This window comes from Lithobates pipiens, unplaced genomic scaffold (assembly GCF_037356315.1).
Source record: "Lithobates pipiens isolate NorthernLeopardFrog02 unplaced genomic scaffold, aLitPip1_a1.2 Scaffold_22, whole genome shotgun sequence".
Lineage (NCBI taxonomy): Eukaryota > Metazoa > Chordata > Amphibia > Anura > Ranidae > Lithobates > Lithobates pipiens.
This window is the reverse complement of record NW_027507784.1, coordinates 300337197-300353268: the sequence shown is the minus strand read 5'-3', so window position 1 is coordinate 300353268 and position 16072 is coordinate 300337197. Positions and strand designations below refer to the sequence as shown.

General features: G+C 43.4%; 1 protein-coding gene across 2 annotated transcripts in view; it reads right to left on the bottom strand.

The window, feature by feature from the left end:
• Nucleotides 1-537: 537 nt before the first annotated feature.
• CCNF (cyclin F) overlaps nt 538-16072 on the bottom strand; it is a 42986-nt gene continuing 27451 nt past the window's right edge. Inside the window, exons 12-17 of one of the 2 annotated variants that reach the window (XM_077449229.1) lie at nt 10593-10773; nt 6420-6507; nt 6143-6242; nt 4752-4885; nt 4464-4636; nt 538-968 (exon numbers count right to left, since the gene is read on the bottom strand). In XM_077449229.1, the coding sequence (XP_077305355.1) occupies nt 613-968; nt 4464-4636; nt 4752-4885; nt 6143-6242; nt 6420-6507; nt 10593-10773 (1032 nt within the window). In that variant the 3' untranslated portion in view covers nt 538-612. The remainder of the gene's footprint in view (nt 969-4463; nt 4637-4751; nt 4886-6142; nt 6243-6419; nt 6508-10592; nt 10774-16072) is intronic. The other variant, XM_077449230.1, reaches the window with a different exon arrangement.

Below are 16072 nucleotides of genomic sequence, written 5' to 3'. Positions count from 1 at the left end.
CGTACCGTACGAGGATTTAATCTTAGAATGTGGCTGCCAGTAGATTTAGAGTTCGTTTTTGGCTGAACTTCCACTTTAAGTGCTAGAGGAAGCGTGAAATGCGCCGGCCCGTTTATAAAACGCTTAAACCTATTCCTTCTTTTCCCACTGTTTGTGTGTTCTGTGTTTACAAGAAACAATAAAAGGTGGATCAAGGTGTGTAACCGTCCAAGGCATTTCTTCCATATCACCGTGTGCAATTGACAAGCTGGTTTGGCAGCCTTGTGTAGAGGTGGAGTAGTGTGTGAAATTGCATAGTGGTGTACAGCTACCTGAAGCAGTGTTTCCCCACACAAAGCGCTTACAGGTCATTCCTGACTTATTCATTTAGGAAAACATAAGGCCGGAGTTCTACCTTAAATATAAAAAAGAAACTACAGACAATTCTGGATTACTATATATCCCTACTGTAACCCAACTCAAGATATAACATTGGCCTGCAATTGTTCCTTACTCTAACACCCTGACCAGATGGTACAAATAAGACCGACAGGCAAGTTTCTTTTAAATGACAAAAATATATATATTTACATATATAACTTTCTCTGTACATTAACAAGGATAGGGGTTCCTTTACAAAGGATCTGCAACATTTTCGTCACTGTGCTGTGCTTGGTTTTTCCTCTTCACTTGCCTTCGGGAAGCTTTGAAATGAGTTGGACTAGGCTGGGGGAAAGGGATAGGGGTCAGCTTGTTGTGGGGCAGTCCTGGGGTCGGGGTGAAAGGAAGACCATTAGGAGAAGTAGTGGGACTGCTGACTGAGGAGTAGCCGGAACTGTTGTCTGTGCCGATTATCAAGGAATGAAATGAGAGTTCTGGTTTTGCAGGTAGCAGCGGAAGGTTTGTTGCATCTTCATCACTGGAGTCCTGGCAATGATGTTCTTCCGGGAGGATCAGGGAGAGGTCTAGGATGCCGCTGGGACAAGTGACTGTAATAACACAGATAAAACAGATTTGTAAAAAAATTGGCAGATATTTTGGCATTTAAAATTTTTTTTAAAATGACATGTCATCTAACTCAGGAAATGGCCGATTCCATCAGGGCCTAATACAGGTGTTTTACTTTACATAAGAGTTGATTTACTAAAACTGAGTGCAAAATCTGGTGCAGCTCTGCATAAAAAAAAAAAAAAAAAAAAATCTGATTCTAGGTTTTTATTTTTGTTAAATCTTAAAGCGGCAGTAAACCGCCAAAAAAAAATAAAAAAAAATAAAAAAAAACAAAAACCCTGCAAGATAATAGCATAATGTGCTAGTAAGCATCGCATAATAGCACATTATAAAAAAGACTTCCCTTGGAACGAAGCCCTCCAGTGGCGCGCTGTCACCACTGAAATGGCTTCCATCTTCATCTCGTCTTCCTTTCAGGTTTGCGGTCTGCGGCCAGTTGATTGGCCGAACCATGGATGATGCCACTCCCGAGCATGAGTGGCACAGCTTTCTTAATGAACAGCATGCCAGCTGCTACTATAGTAAATATCATTGCATGTTGAGATATTTACTGTACCTTCAGGGAAGCCTTATTTTAGGCTTTCCTCTAGGTACAAGTAAACAATAGGGCTTTACTACCACTTTAAAGAGGAAGTAAACCCTGATGAGTTTACTTCCTCTTTCATTCCCTGCAAAGGCAAAGCATAATGGGCTACTATGCATCACATAGTAGTCCATTATGTGTCACTTACCTGACACAGGAGCCAGCGATGTCACCGCTGTCCCCTGTAGTCCGGAGCCTCCATCTTCTCGGTGGGTCTTGCTGCTCCGCCGCTGTCATTCGGCGAAGCCGCGATGACATAACTCTTGCGCATGCGAGACGCCAATCGCGGCATATAGCCGCTGACCGCGGCACGCTCAGTGCGCCTGCGTGTCGCTGTGTACAGCGCATGCGCCGTAGACAGCGGTGCCTGTCTTTCGGCAAATATCTCCTAAACTGTGTAGGTTTAGGAAATATTTCTTGGACCTACAGGTAACCCTTAATCTAGGCTTACCTGTAGGTCAAAGTTGGTTGTAAGGGTTTACAACCACTTTAACGGAACAAGCTGAAGTTAGAAGCCGATTGGCTACCATGCACAGCTGCACCAGATTTCGAAGTCTCCAGTTTTAGTAAATCAACCCCATAGTCCCTATAACACCCAACTATTGTGCTTGCTCTTCCTGCAGTATAATTTCAGAGGAAGGACATTTTATCCCTATTTGTCTACAGACAGGGATCATGTCCCAGGTGTTCCAGTCACCTTGAGAAATTCAGGAAATGTTTAAAAGACACCTCAATTTTGCTAAGCAAACATTAGAAGTGCATTTATAGTTTATTTCTATTTTATGTAGTCTACATCCTGACCAGTATAATTAAAACAAAATATAAAATGACTGCATTAACATGCAAAAAGTGGGAGGGGGGGGGGGGGGGAGAATCGTTTAAAAGTAGAACATCATATTAACAACCGGTATTGCCAGCTCATCCTGAGACACACCTTCATTTTACTACAAAAAAATTGGTGGCGGAGATAAATGAGATGCCATGTTCAGCTCTTATGCAGCCTTGGACTGTTGACTCAATCTGTTTAGCATTCACTGCTTTCAACATCACGGCTTGACTAGAAGCCTGAACAACCAAGAGGCAGAAACAACTACTATAAAAAATGGGAGGCATGCTGATGTGAAACAGCTTACAGAAGAAACTAGGCTTTGTAAAAAAAAAAAAAAAAATGCGCATTTTTTTGCAGGTAAAAAAAATACGCATTTACCATTTCTTTTATTAGGAGTCTGTAAAGCAGGGGTCTCAAACTTGCGGCCCTCCAGCTGTTGCAAAACTACAAGTCCCATGAGGCATTGCAAAGCTGACCATTACAAGCATGACTCCCACAGGTAGAGGCATGATGGGACTTGTAGTTTGGCAACAGCTGGAGGGCCACCAATTTGAGACCCCTGCTGTAAAGCATTGCACCCACCATCAGCAGATCATGGGTGCAACCTCAGGCTCCTGCAGACTGTCAATGTAGCCCTCTTTTGCTCATACCTCCTACAGGCAGGCAGTTACTTAATGACATCAATAAACTACCTAGAACGCTCATCAGCGTCCTGGTAGTTCATTAAGAACTACAAGCCGTCAGACGCAATGGCTGACGGTAGTTGTAGCGCCTCCATTCACTGAACTCTGTGAATGAATGGTGTGACAGTTTGGTCAGAGCCCCTCGAGGCTGTCTTTTAAAAATTGTGACAGCTGCTTTCTGTTTTTACTTAGCCTTTTTGGTTTCCCCTTCTTAGTTTACCTGAAGGTAGCGGTGACGTAGCCCTGGCTGCACCAAGGCCCCCGGGAAGGTAATGCCACCACTGCCAGCAAGAAAATCTTGTATCTAAACTACGAGATCTTGCAGTATTGTTATATTTGGCACGAGCGACATGAAGCACATGATATGTGACATACAGAATAACAATAAATTTGCTGCCGAATATATATATATATATATATATATATATATATATATATATATATATATATATATATATATATATATATTCCTCTGGGATTTCATAGGAAGGTTTTTTATTTCAACAGATGCATGTAATGTCATATGGTGTATGTGTGCGATGAGGCACACAACGTCTTGGGCTTCATCTCATGCATGGGCAGTTTTGAAAGAATATTGGTGTAAAGTTTCAAAATGGCAGTGCTGGTGCTCAGGCAGCACAGAAGCAGAACAAAAATGCCTTAGAATGAAGAAAAGTCACATGGACATAAGCAAGCTTATTTAACCCCAATTACTTATTATTGGTGGTTTTATAGAGGGGGTCCTCTTTGAGCACACAATTATTTCTTTCCAACTGCAAAAAAACAAATTGGTGGTAGCTGGCCAAGTGTATCGTGTGATGTGTGTTCAAGTAAGTTAAAGGGCAATTTATGTGCGTTTGGGAAATATGCCCATGTTTCATGTTACACCCTAAATTTGTGTGTAGCATGAAACATGATCCTAACAGTGGACTAAGCCTTTAAACCTACTTTTAGGCATTATGCAGTGCAAAAAGACAACTAAGGCGGGCCATACAATTTTCCTTTAGATTTACCAAAATGATTTAATACAAAGTCAAACCTAAACACTTTCAATATGTATGCAATCAGTCAGGCCCTTCCACTACATAGTTGAAGGAAAATCTAAATGAAATTGAACAAGAAAATTGTATAATGTAGCCTTAGACTAATCGTAATTAGATGTCGCCAGTGTAGGTGATAAATATGGTGATCATCAGTATTACAGCTGATCCAACACCGAAAAGATCGAGAGGACAATACACAATGGATCAAAATGTGGGTAATGCAGTATAAAGAGATTTCAGAATTTGATACTCTCTCAAGACTGCAGGAGTCATTAGGACACCGGCCACACAAACCCTGCAGATAAATTTGTCTAAGTAACAAAGAAGGAACTTACCATCACCTTCTCGTTCTCCCTCGCTTTCCCGATCCCCTTCATAGCCAGAACAAGAAGAATCCAGACTCCAGTCTAAGAAGTCTCCAAGTAGTGTTTCCTCCTGATTGGATAGTTCTGCAGTGGGTGTGGTCACAAAGCTGTCCCGGTCTTCTTGCAGGCTATCCTCTCTACGTCTGTAAAAAGTAAAAGTCTAGTTAGCAAATACATATTCTAGGCATTTCTAGCCAGTATTTACCCACCCCATTAATAAATATGTGCATTGAGAATCCGTTCACCTTCAGTCCTTACCTTTTTGTCTTGTTTCCGGCAGGGGAACACAGAAAGGGATGGATATCAGGGAGGTTCAGTGTTGTTGTGGAGTTTTCCGAATCCTGGATGGAAATCCCGAGCAAAGCACACAACTGGCTGTAGTCCATCACCTGCTGACAACAGCAAATTACACTGTTAATTTAGCCAATATTCGCTGCCAAAAAGCAACCTGCAAGACCAGAGGGTTGATTCTGATCATTGTGTACTGTAAAGCTAATATGTGACAACAGGTCCCAGAAGACTATGGGACCATGCACAAGGCGCATCGCCGCTTGCCCATGTGCAGTGGGCACCAAGCTGTGAAGCTGCAAGCTGTCAGAGGTGGGTACCCAGAGGTAACATGCTGGCGCTGGAGAGAGATGACAAGAGGGGAGGATGGCTGGGGTGAGCCCATTGCTGGATCAGGGGACAGGTAAGCGGCTGTTTATTGAAAGTCAGTAGCTACAGTTTTTGTAGCTTCTGACTTTTAAATTTTTACACAGGAGACTGGAGCTCCTGTTTAAAGTGGATCTTTACCCTCAGGAGAGAGGAAGTGAAGTCGCTGTAGATCTGAGGGGAAGCTCTGCTGATTTTATCATCCAATCATGTACAAGCAAAAATGCTGTTTTTTATTTTCCTTCCATGTCCCCCTCGGATTTACAGCGGCTGCACCCCCAAATGCACTTGTAGTACAAAGTGGATTTGCCTTTAGTAAATGAACCCCTTTGTGTCCAAGAATCCCGGAGGACAGTAAAACGGTCAATTAGCACAAAGTCCTACCTTTCCTTTTGTATAATCCTGACAGTGCCTACATTACAGTATGTAACAGTTTATGAATTGAATGTTTACACTGAGCTCAGGCAGGAGATAGGATGGCCTTACAGCCTCAATTCTACTCAGTGTTTCTAGGGTAGTATGACAAACTGAAAATCTGATTGCTAAAGGCCCCTTACACATGGAAGCCTGCACTAAAACGGAATCCGCTTGCTCAGCGGGGGATTTCTCCGCTGATCAGGCAGATGACAGGTCAATGTCCGCTCCACTATGCAGAGCAGACACAGTCCTGCTCTCCTCTATGGGGCAATCGAATGGAAACGGTCCCACCTGTCCATTTCCATCATCTGATCCGCCAGACGGATGGGGAATAGGACCACCATCCGTCTGTTTTTGGCAGACAAGATTGGATCAGATGGCGGCGGATGTCAGCGAACATGTCTCCGCTGACATCCGCCGCACCATAGCAGAGCGTGGAGCGTCCGATCAGGTGAACCTGAAAAACTGAAAGGTGGACCCGATTGGAAAGACCTTGTAAAAGGGGCTACAAGCAGCAGAAACTGTTCAAGGGCTTTTGATCATTACACCTGTAATTTCTTATTAATCCTTGGTCTCACCTTTTCAGTGCTGATGTGACCATAGAGGTCATTCTGAAACCTCTGCTTCACCGCTGTGAGGGACACTTGCCTGTAGTCTTTAGGTGCATCATCATGGAAGCTATTGGAAATGAGAAACATTTCATTATCACTTGTAATCAGTCTCCGACATCACAAAACTATAGACAATTCTAGCAAACCAGAGATTAGTCACTAGACAGATCTGTTTACATGGGAAGGCAGCCAATGAGTGACTCATGTCTTAGTTATCTCAGCGTAGTTGATGTGCCACACTCACCATTTCTTGTGCAGGAGAAGAACGCAAGGGGTGAGATGTTCCAGCGTGAAGCCTGTGCTCTCTACCAGCTGGGCAGGCCATGGAAGTGCTGCAGGAGAGACAAAAGGGAGAACACTATTAGCAAAAACTAAGCCATGTCCTATCTTTAAAAAAAAATACTTTTTAATGCGTTTTAATCTGTAAAGATTAAATGTATTTCTTCATACATCAAGCAGACAGCATGTTGCACCCAATGTTATAGTCTATTTTTACCAATACAACTACATGAGCAGAGCTTTTACAAAAGACCAGCCCTGCCGATACAGTGTCTCACGTTGGCATTCTTGGTAAAAATGTTGTTATCCATTATCATAATTTATCTGACGAACACATCTCTTAAAGGCATATCCACTTGAGCTCTGGAAGGTTTTACCCCCTTCATGGACAGGCCATTTTCTGCTATTCGGGATTGCGCTATTAACCATTTGCCAACCAGCCGCCGTCATTATAATGCGGCAGGGCGGCTCGTTCCCGAAAATCGCCGTAAATGTACATCAACACCTTTAAGGGCAATAGCAGGAGCGCAGGCTGAACAGCAGGAGACCTGTGGGCATGAGAGCCATAATAGGGGTTCTGTGTATGTAAACAGACAGATCCCCGTTCTGACAGGGGAGGAGAGACAGATTTGCTGTTCCTAGTGATTAGGAACAGCGATATGTCTCCTCCAGTCAGTCCCAATCCCCCACAGGATTAAAAACACATGAGGGAACACAACCCCTTTATCGCCCCCTAGTGTTAACCCCTTCCTGGCCAGTGACATTTATACAGTAATAAGTGCATGTTTATAGCACCAATCGCTGTATAAATGTCAATGGCCCCAAAAGTGTCGATCTGTCCGCCGCAATGTCGCAGTCCTGCTTAAAATCGCAGATCACCATTACTAGTAAAATAAAAATAATCAAAAATGCCATAAATCTATCCCCTATTTTGTAGACGCTATAACTTGTGCAAACCAATCATAGTTACATAGTTAGTAAGGTTGAATAAAGAAACCAGTCCATCCCGTTCAACCTGAGTGAGTGTCTACAATTGTCCCTGTCCTTGTACATTGTGTCTCATTAAGATGCTCATCTATATTATCTATATAAAAAGGTACCCATATAGTGCGGTCAATTTACACAGCGCTCCACACATACATTGCACATTCACATTGGTCCCTACCCTCAAGGAACCCACAATCCAAGGTCCCCAACTCACATTCATCTACTAGGACCAATTTTGGACAGAAGCCAATTAACCTACCAGCATGTCTTTGGAGTGTGGGAGGAAACCGGAGTACCCAGAGGAAACCTGCGCAGGCACAGGGAGAACATGCAAACTACAGGCAGGTAGTGTCGTGGTTGGGATTCGAACCAGCGACCCCTTTTACTGCTACCTAATTTGTTTTTACCAAAAATATGTATAAGAATATATATGGGCCTAAACTGATGAAGATGATGAACTGATTTTACTTTTTTGGGATATTATAGCAAAAAGTAAAAAAATTGTTTTTTCTTCAAAATTTGTCATTCTTTTTTGTTTATAGAGCAAAAAATAAACCACAGAGGTGATCAAATACCAAAAGAAAGCTCTATTTGTGGGGAAAAAAAAAGGGGATGTCAATTTTGTTTGGGTACAGTGTTGCACGATCGCGCAATTGTCAGTTAAAGCAACGCAGTGCCGTATCGCAAAAAAAAAAAAAAAAAAATGCCCTGGTCATTAAGAGGGAAAATCTTCCAGTCTGTAAGTGCTTAACTAGTAACTGAGCAGTCATGCAACACTGTACCGAAACAGAATTTATATGAAATTTTGCATGAAAGTTACAGCGTCTACAAACAATAGGCTATATCAGTGATGGCGAACCTTGGCACCCCAGATGTTTTAGAACTACATTTCCCATGATGCTCATGCACTCTGCAGTGTAGATGAGTATCCTGGGAATTGTAGTTCCAAAACATCTGGAGTGCCAAGGTTCGCCATCACTGGGCTATATCATGGATTTTTTTTTTCTTTTAAAGTAGTAATGAAGGTGTTCGGCGATTTATAGTGGGACTGCGATAGTCAGTTTCCCCCAGCATCAGTTAATGTCAGATTGACCGCCCCAAGAACTGACACCACCAGTGACACCAATACAGTTTTAGGACTCATCCCCCACTCTTCTTGAAGAATTGGCACTTTTAAGGAGCAGGGGGCCTAGGGGGTACCCGATTTTGACAGGTACCCGCTCCCACTTAGGCGATCAGAAACGGAAGTTCTTCTCCCCCCCTGCAGTCTACTGGGACACTAACAGGTCCCAGAAGATGACTGCATCCACCATGTGCAATTCTACTCGCGCGTGCACAGTTGGCACCCGGCTGTGAAGCCATAAGCTGTCACAGCCGAGTGCCCATAGTTGAGATGCGGGCGCAGTTCAATGAAGACTGCGAGTGAAACCGACTGGGGTGAGCACTCTGCTGGATCGTGACACAGGTAAATGGCTGTTTTTTTTAAAGTCAGCAGCTAGTTTCTGTAGCTGCTGACTTATTTTTTTACCACAGGAGACTGGAACTCCTCTGTGTCTACAATGTTTACTGTTTTTACTGAGCAATGTGCCGGTTTTTACGGGAAAAACCAAACGGCATGTCACTGTTGTCTGTGGAGTGCTCTATGTTGGTTACTAACAAACACAGAGCTCTCTTCTGTCATTCGCTCAGTCTAATCAGCGGGTTTCGGCCATAAGCCGATTGGCTTATGCTGTGGCGAACATGCTGGCGAGCCTCCTACCCATACGTGTGATCCAGTGCAGCGGGGCCGCTCTGCCACAGTAAAGCGGCCTGGAAAGCAAATATAAAATTCCATTAAGGCCGGGTTCACACCGCTGCGATGCGGGAACGCCGCAAATCCGCGGCGTTTTCCCGCATCGCACACCTCCCGCCGGCAGTTCACACTGCCCTATGCGGACGGCTGGGAGTGTCAATGATATGTTAATGACACCCCCAGATCCATCCGCATATCGCAGTGCGATCTGCCGACTCGCACAGGAATCGGATCGCATGGTGTGAACCCCCATGCGATCCGATTCTGTTGCGGACCAAAAAAAGGGTCCCGTGCGAGTTTGCTGCGGGAGCGATGCAAATTCAGCCATACTATCTGTATGGCTGAACTCGCATCGCTACGGAGATCGAATGTGATTTGCGGTGCGAATCACATCCGGATCTCCCCCCGCAGCAGTGTGAACCCAGCCTTAAACAAATTCAGAAAATACAGCTAACACTAGGTGAAGACGTTGCGGGATCCCTGGGACAGGTAAGTGTCCTTATATTAAAAGTCAGTACAGTATTTGTAGCTGCTGACTTTTTTCTGAAGGAGCTCGGAGTCCCTCTTTAAAAAGGGGGAGAAAAATCCATTGTATCCATTTAAATTGTGTATTTAGTTCAGCTTTAAAATATTTAACATTCAGTCATATTAACAATTTTAATTTTGGCAGCAAATTTTGATTTAGTTTTAGTCTTAGGACTAAAATTACATTTTAGTTTTAGTCCCATTTTAGTATTCTGCAAGTGTTTTAGTCGACTAAATCTCCAAAACATTTTGGTCGACTAAAATGTCCTACGTTTTAGTTGACTAAAATCTCCAGTACATTTACTCTACAAAAAACTAATTTTAGTTGTCTAACATCTAATGGGTGTAATTAAATTGTAATGCATTAGTTAACATTTCTCTCCAATTTGCTGGAGTGAAGAATCTATTATTTATGGTATTGAGGTATGAACATGCACCAGTGTTCATTTTTAAATCAAATTTAAATTTAGTTTTAGTCTTTTGACTAAAATGCCATTTGTATTTTAGTCATCTCAATTGTTTTAGTTGACTAAAATAGTATTCATTTAGTCGACTAAAATGTTTTAGACATTTTAGTCGCCAAAATTAACACTGCATAAGAATATATATATATATATATATATATATATATATATATATATATATATATATATATATATATATATATATATATATATATATATATAAAAACTTTACAAAGCACTTTCAGTTTAAGCTTCCTAACTGAAACCCTAAGCAATTTGCATTATTTGGCTAGGCTCCATTACAAGCTGTAGGCTGTTAGCAATGTAAAAGCAGCATGGACACAGAGATCCAGTGACAGTGCAGACCCACCGTGTTTGTGCAGGATCCTGGCTAGCAGCAGGGCACCAGCAGCAAGCTGAGCTGGAGAGTAAACAGAGAGCTCTGTGTAGAGCAGGGAGAGCTCAGAGATGAAGCTGCAGAGATGCATTGTACTCCTGTCCACCGATACAATATGAAATAGAACATCCTTGTAGTCAATCACAGTGGGCACCTTAAAATACAAAAAAAGCAGATTTAGATTAATGGTTTGTTTTTTTAATCTGTAATATTTAGGCCGGGTTCACATTAGTGCGCTGTGGGACACTGCATGTGATTCACACCGCACTGCTGTGCAAATCACATGTGATGTGAATTCAGCCATACAGATTATATGACCAAAAAAAAAAAAAAAAAAAAACAGATTGATGTCCGAATTGACAGTTCGCACTGCGATATGCGAATCGATCTGGGGGTGTCATTAACTTTGTATTGCCACTCTCAGCGGTTTGCATAAGGCAGTGTAGTTCGCCTGCAAGTCGGGTGCAATGTGGGAACCAGCAGTGGATTCGCAGGGCTTCCCGCATTACACCAATGTAAACTGAGCCTTATGGATGTTATCCATATCATGTCACCGAAGAATTAAAAAAAAAAAAAAAAAAAAAAAAAATACAAAAAAACATTCTTCCAAGTGTTAGTAAACCCAGGACCCCGGCATTCACTTTATCTGGTCTCCCACAGTACACGGGAATGCTAATTATTTTAGTAAATATAAACTACTAAAGACCTTTTCTCATCAGCAGTATATAGCAGTCTCGTGACTTCTATCAGTGTCTGGTTAAAGCTTTTAGAGGGAGTTTTAATTCTCATCTGACTGTCCTATGAGGCTGAATGACACTTGACCCTCTGTAGAGACAGTGCTGAATGGCCCTGTGCTGATCACATGCCAAAAAAAACAAAAAACAAACACCTCTAGCAACACACACCAAACAGAGCATGTGCAGAGTGCCTCCCAGGGCTCTGTGCTATCAGCAGATGGATTGGGGACAGTAAAGGGGGGGAGGAACAGAGAAGACAGGATCAAACAGCCTTTATACATGATGCACAGGATTAACCCCGTAGGTTCCACAGTGAGTATAACAAGCATGCTTTACTGCACATACAGACCGATTTTACTGTTGTGGGTTTAGTAACACTCTAAAAGGCGATTTAATCGCAATATACAAATATTTAAATAGTGAGAAGACTGTTTAATACAAAGTCTCTTAAGAAGACACAGTTGCGCAATGAAACTGAGAAGCAGTTCAATCTTAAAATTGGGTAAGGGGTTCTTTACGGTCAGAGTGAAGTTAAAAAAAAAAAAAAAAAAAAAAAAAAATCAACTTTATTCAATTTATGTAATAATTTCTTGGACAATGATCACGCCAGGAACTGTATGAGATCACCATCAATGGCTTTGTTCCTTCAAAAACAGAAGTCATCCTCCCCACCTCTCATACAAGGGCCTTCTTATCAGCATAGAGCAGGGCAAAGATACTGATAATGATAATCCATAGTCTCTACCTTCTGTACACAAGACATTGTAATGATTTAGAGCATAATAAAAGCAGACAAGGGTCAGAATGTGCAATAAAAGGAGCAAACATTCATCGGTCAGCAGTAAAACTAATTTTAAACATTTCCTTTTATTTAACATATACTGGATAAAGCAATGGGAAGCAAACTAAAGTCACACTGGCCAATCAGAAATCACTCTTCACTAGAACGACTCTAAAATACTAAAATCTTCTGATGGAACACTGCCGCAATCAGCATTTCTCTGAACTGCCTGCAAAAGTATCTAAAGTATGGCCTGAGGTGGTGGAGAAATAGACTGGACCCTATAAGCCAGCCTTTCTCAACATAGAGGGACCCTTGAAATAACTTTCCAGTCTCAGGGAACCCCGGCTAAAAATGACTCTCTATAACTCATGATGCATTAGTGTGATGGCCAGTGGGGACAATACTCCTTACACTTGTGGTCATTGGGAAAAATCCCCCCCTTACAGATAGATAAAAAGATCAATGGTGAGAGTGGGAACGTATCTGACTGGAAGAAATTGCTAATTGCACAAGGAACCCCTAACAACCTCTGGAGGAACCCTAGGCTTCCATGGGACTCCAATATATGCAATCATAGATTTCATTAGATTAGATTTCATTTCAAAAAATTAAGTCAGCAGCTACAAATACTGCAGCCGCTGACTTTTAATAATCGGACACTTACCTGTCCCAGGTTCCAGCGATGTGGGGGAACAAAGCCCCCCCTCGTGCCCCGCTCGCGGTGCCGTCATTCTTACTGTGGGCACCCGGCTGTGGCTTCACGCAGGGCGCCGTGATACGCCGCACACTCATCTGGGACACGTGACAGGTCCCAGATAACTGTGCGGCGCGAGGGGGAGTGATGTCACCAGCCCGGGCAAGGAAGAAGGCAGACTACGAGGGACCCCCTAGCAACGGGTATTTAGAGGTGAGTAAAAAAAAATTATTTTTCCCCAATTGTTTTTTTAAGAATTTTAAACTATTTTTAAATTTTTTGGTGGCAGCACCACTTTAAGGGAAAATGGATTCTTCCATTCATTGCAAGGTAACAGGTTCACTTGTAGCCTCTGACACTCTACTACTAATACTAGCCTTTTCCACACTCCCTTAGCAGTCCAATCACCCACCATCGCCAAACGCAGTACCGATACTTCTAGGAAGACATAACACTCCTTACTTCCATGATGCAGCTCTGTGTGCCCAAGTGCCAGGTCCAACCATGAGCATTTTAGGATTTGGGGAACTTAAGCCAACCATATATGAATTGAGATTAGATCCATGTATGGGCAGGCTGATTGTACCCAAGTCGATTTATCAATCAACTTGGGCACAACCAGCCTGTTCGATTTTTTTTTACATTCGATTAAAAGCCTGAACTTTTTAGGCTGATCTTCTCTTATGGGTCACAGGAGTGTAATTCGTTTTGCACTCCTGTGACTCGCTTTCAGCGGAGAGCGGTCTGAAGTCCTCTCTCCGTTGATGTCACCAAGCTCAGTTGAGGCAGAGCATCATCCCGACTTAGGAAGTCTGGATCTGCCAGCTGCCTGGACTGATGGCGCTCCAATGAGCGTGGAGGAGCAGAGAAGGAGAAATGCTGAATGACAGTCAGCAGCTCTCCGCTCAGGGAGGTAGGAGAACAGAGCCATTGGCAGTGTTCATGGCTTGGTTCTCAGTGCAGAGATGGCGGGGGACAGATGCCGTTTCGGTCTGATGCTGCATCCACCTAGGCAAGCATAAATAGGCAAAGAAAAAAAAAAAAAAATAGGCATAATTCGCTTTTAAATCATGTTCTGGCGGCCAGGAAGGCTTCCTGCTAAAGGGGAAATTGTATATTTCATATTTCTTTATTACTGTTTGCTCACAATACCGAATTAATAATGCCAAACCTGTCTAAGGGGCCATACAGGACTAAGTCTGGTTATTTTAGCTGACTCATACCAAAGGAATGCCACTGTAAACAGACCAAGTCCCAACATGTTACTAAACACACAAGTGTAAAATCAGTCGGTATATGCAGTAAAGCATGCTTGTTATACTCGCTGTGGAACCTAAGGGGTTAAACTTCTGCATTGTGTAAAAAGGCTGTTTGATCCTGTATGCACAGATCCTCCTCTTCTTCCACTGACTCCAGATAAGACAGAGCCTTTGGAGTCAGGCTGCACATGCTCAGTTTGGTGGGTATTGCTAGAGATTTTTTTTTCCCTTGGGAGAATGCATGTGAACAGCACAGGGCCAATCAGCACTGTCCAGACAGAGGCTCAGATCCTGGATCCTGGTAGCACAGCTCAGTGCAGTATGAAAACTCAGTCTCATAGGACAGTCAAAATGAAAATGAAAACACCCTCTACAAGCGTAAACCAGGCACTGATAGAAGTCACAAGACCGCTATACACTGCTGATGAGAAAAGGTATTTAACGGTTTATATTTACTAAAATTAGGGATGCACCGAAATTTCGGCCGCCGAAACATATCGGCCGAAAATGCCCTTTTCGGCAATTTGCCGAAAGAGAAAAACGTCCGATAATGGAGCCGAAAATGGGGCGGGGCCTGGGTAGGGTGCCGCCCATCATGAAAAGATATATCGTGCTATAGTGCAGGAGAGCCGCCTCCACCACCTGTTTGATCACATCACAGCTTTCAGTTCAAAAGCTGTGTGTTCCCGGCCGCGCGCCGTCACGTGCAGCCCCTCCCCCTTGTCCGGGCACTTTGATAGACAGATCACCCACAGGATTGGACGGATGATCTGTCTATCAAAGTGCCCTGACAAGGGGGAGGGGCTATACGTGACGGCACGCGGCCGGGAACACACAGCTATTGAACTGAAAGCTGTGATGTTCTCGGCGCTGTGATCAAACAGGCGACTCTCCTCTTCTCTTCACAGGTTAGCTGCTATGAGGGGGACACTGGCTGCATTGTATCATGTGTGCAATTTCTGACCATCTCCTGTACCACCTCCCCAGTCTCTGACCATCTCCTGTACCACGTCCCCAGTCTCTGACCATCTCCTGTACCACGCCCCCAGTCTCTGACCATCTCCTGTACCACGCCCCCAGTCTCTGACCATCTCCTGTACCACGTCCCCAGTCTCTGACCATCTCCTGTACCACGTCCCCAGTCTCTGACCATCTCCTGTACCACGTCCCCAGTCTCTGACCATCTCCTGTGCCACGTCCCCAGTCTCTGACCATCTCCTGTGCCACGTCCCCAGTCTCTGACCATCTCCTGTGCCACGTCCCCAGTCTCTGACCATCTCCTGTACCACGTCCCCAGTCTCTGACCATCTCCTGTACCACGTCCCCAGTCTCTGACCATCTCCTGTACCACGTCCCCAGTCTCTGACCATCTCCTGTATAAAAACATTTTTTTTAAATATGTTTCGATATCGGTGCTGTTTCGGTATCGGTTTTCGGCCTAGTGTATTTTTCATTTTCGGTATCGGTTTTGGCACCAAAAAACCCATTCGGTGCACCCCTAACTAAAATAATTGCATTTCTGTGTACTGTGGGAGACCAGATATAGTGAATGCAGGGTCCTGGGCTTAGTAACACTTTAAAAGGTCATACTGCTCCAAGGGGGAAGGGTTGACCATTTCATTACATTGAAGTCCTCTATATAACACACACAAAGCTTGTTTACAGTAACAGTCTCACATCAGAGCTTGCAATCGTCTGATCACCTGTGTGCCACGCAGAGCAGATGGGACCCAACATCTGTAATTAAGTATTCTTGTTATATTTTCTAATATTACCTGTAGCCATCATTACTTTTATTAAATGTTATAACTTAAAAGCATTGTGTGATCTTTCTTTGCTCATATCGAATAAAATCCCAAAAATGTAAACTATCATGTGACGAAATACCCACGCCCCCCACAAGGTGAACACAATAGCACCGAGGGAGACATTCCCCATCAACACCGACTGTGTTAATGGGGGAACCCATGGTGGAAGGA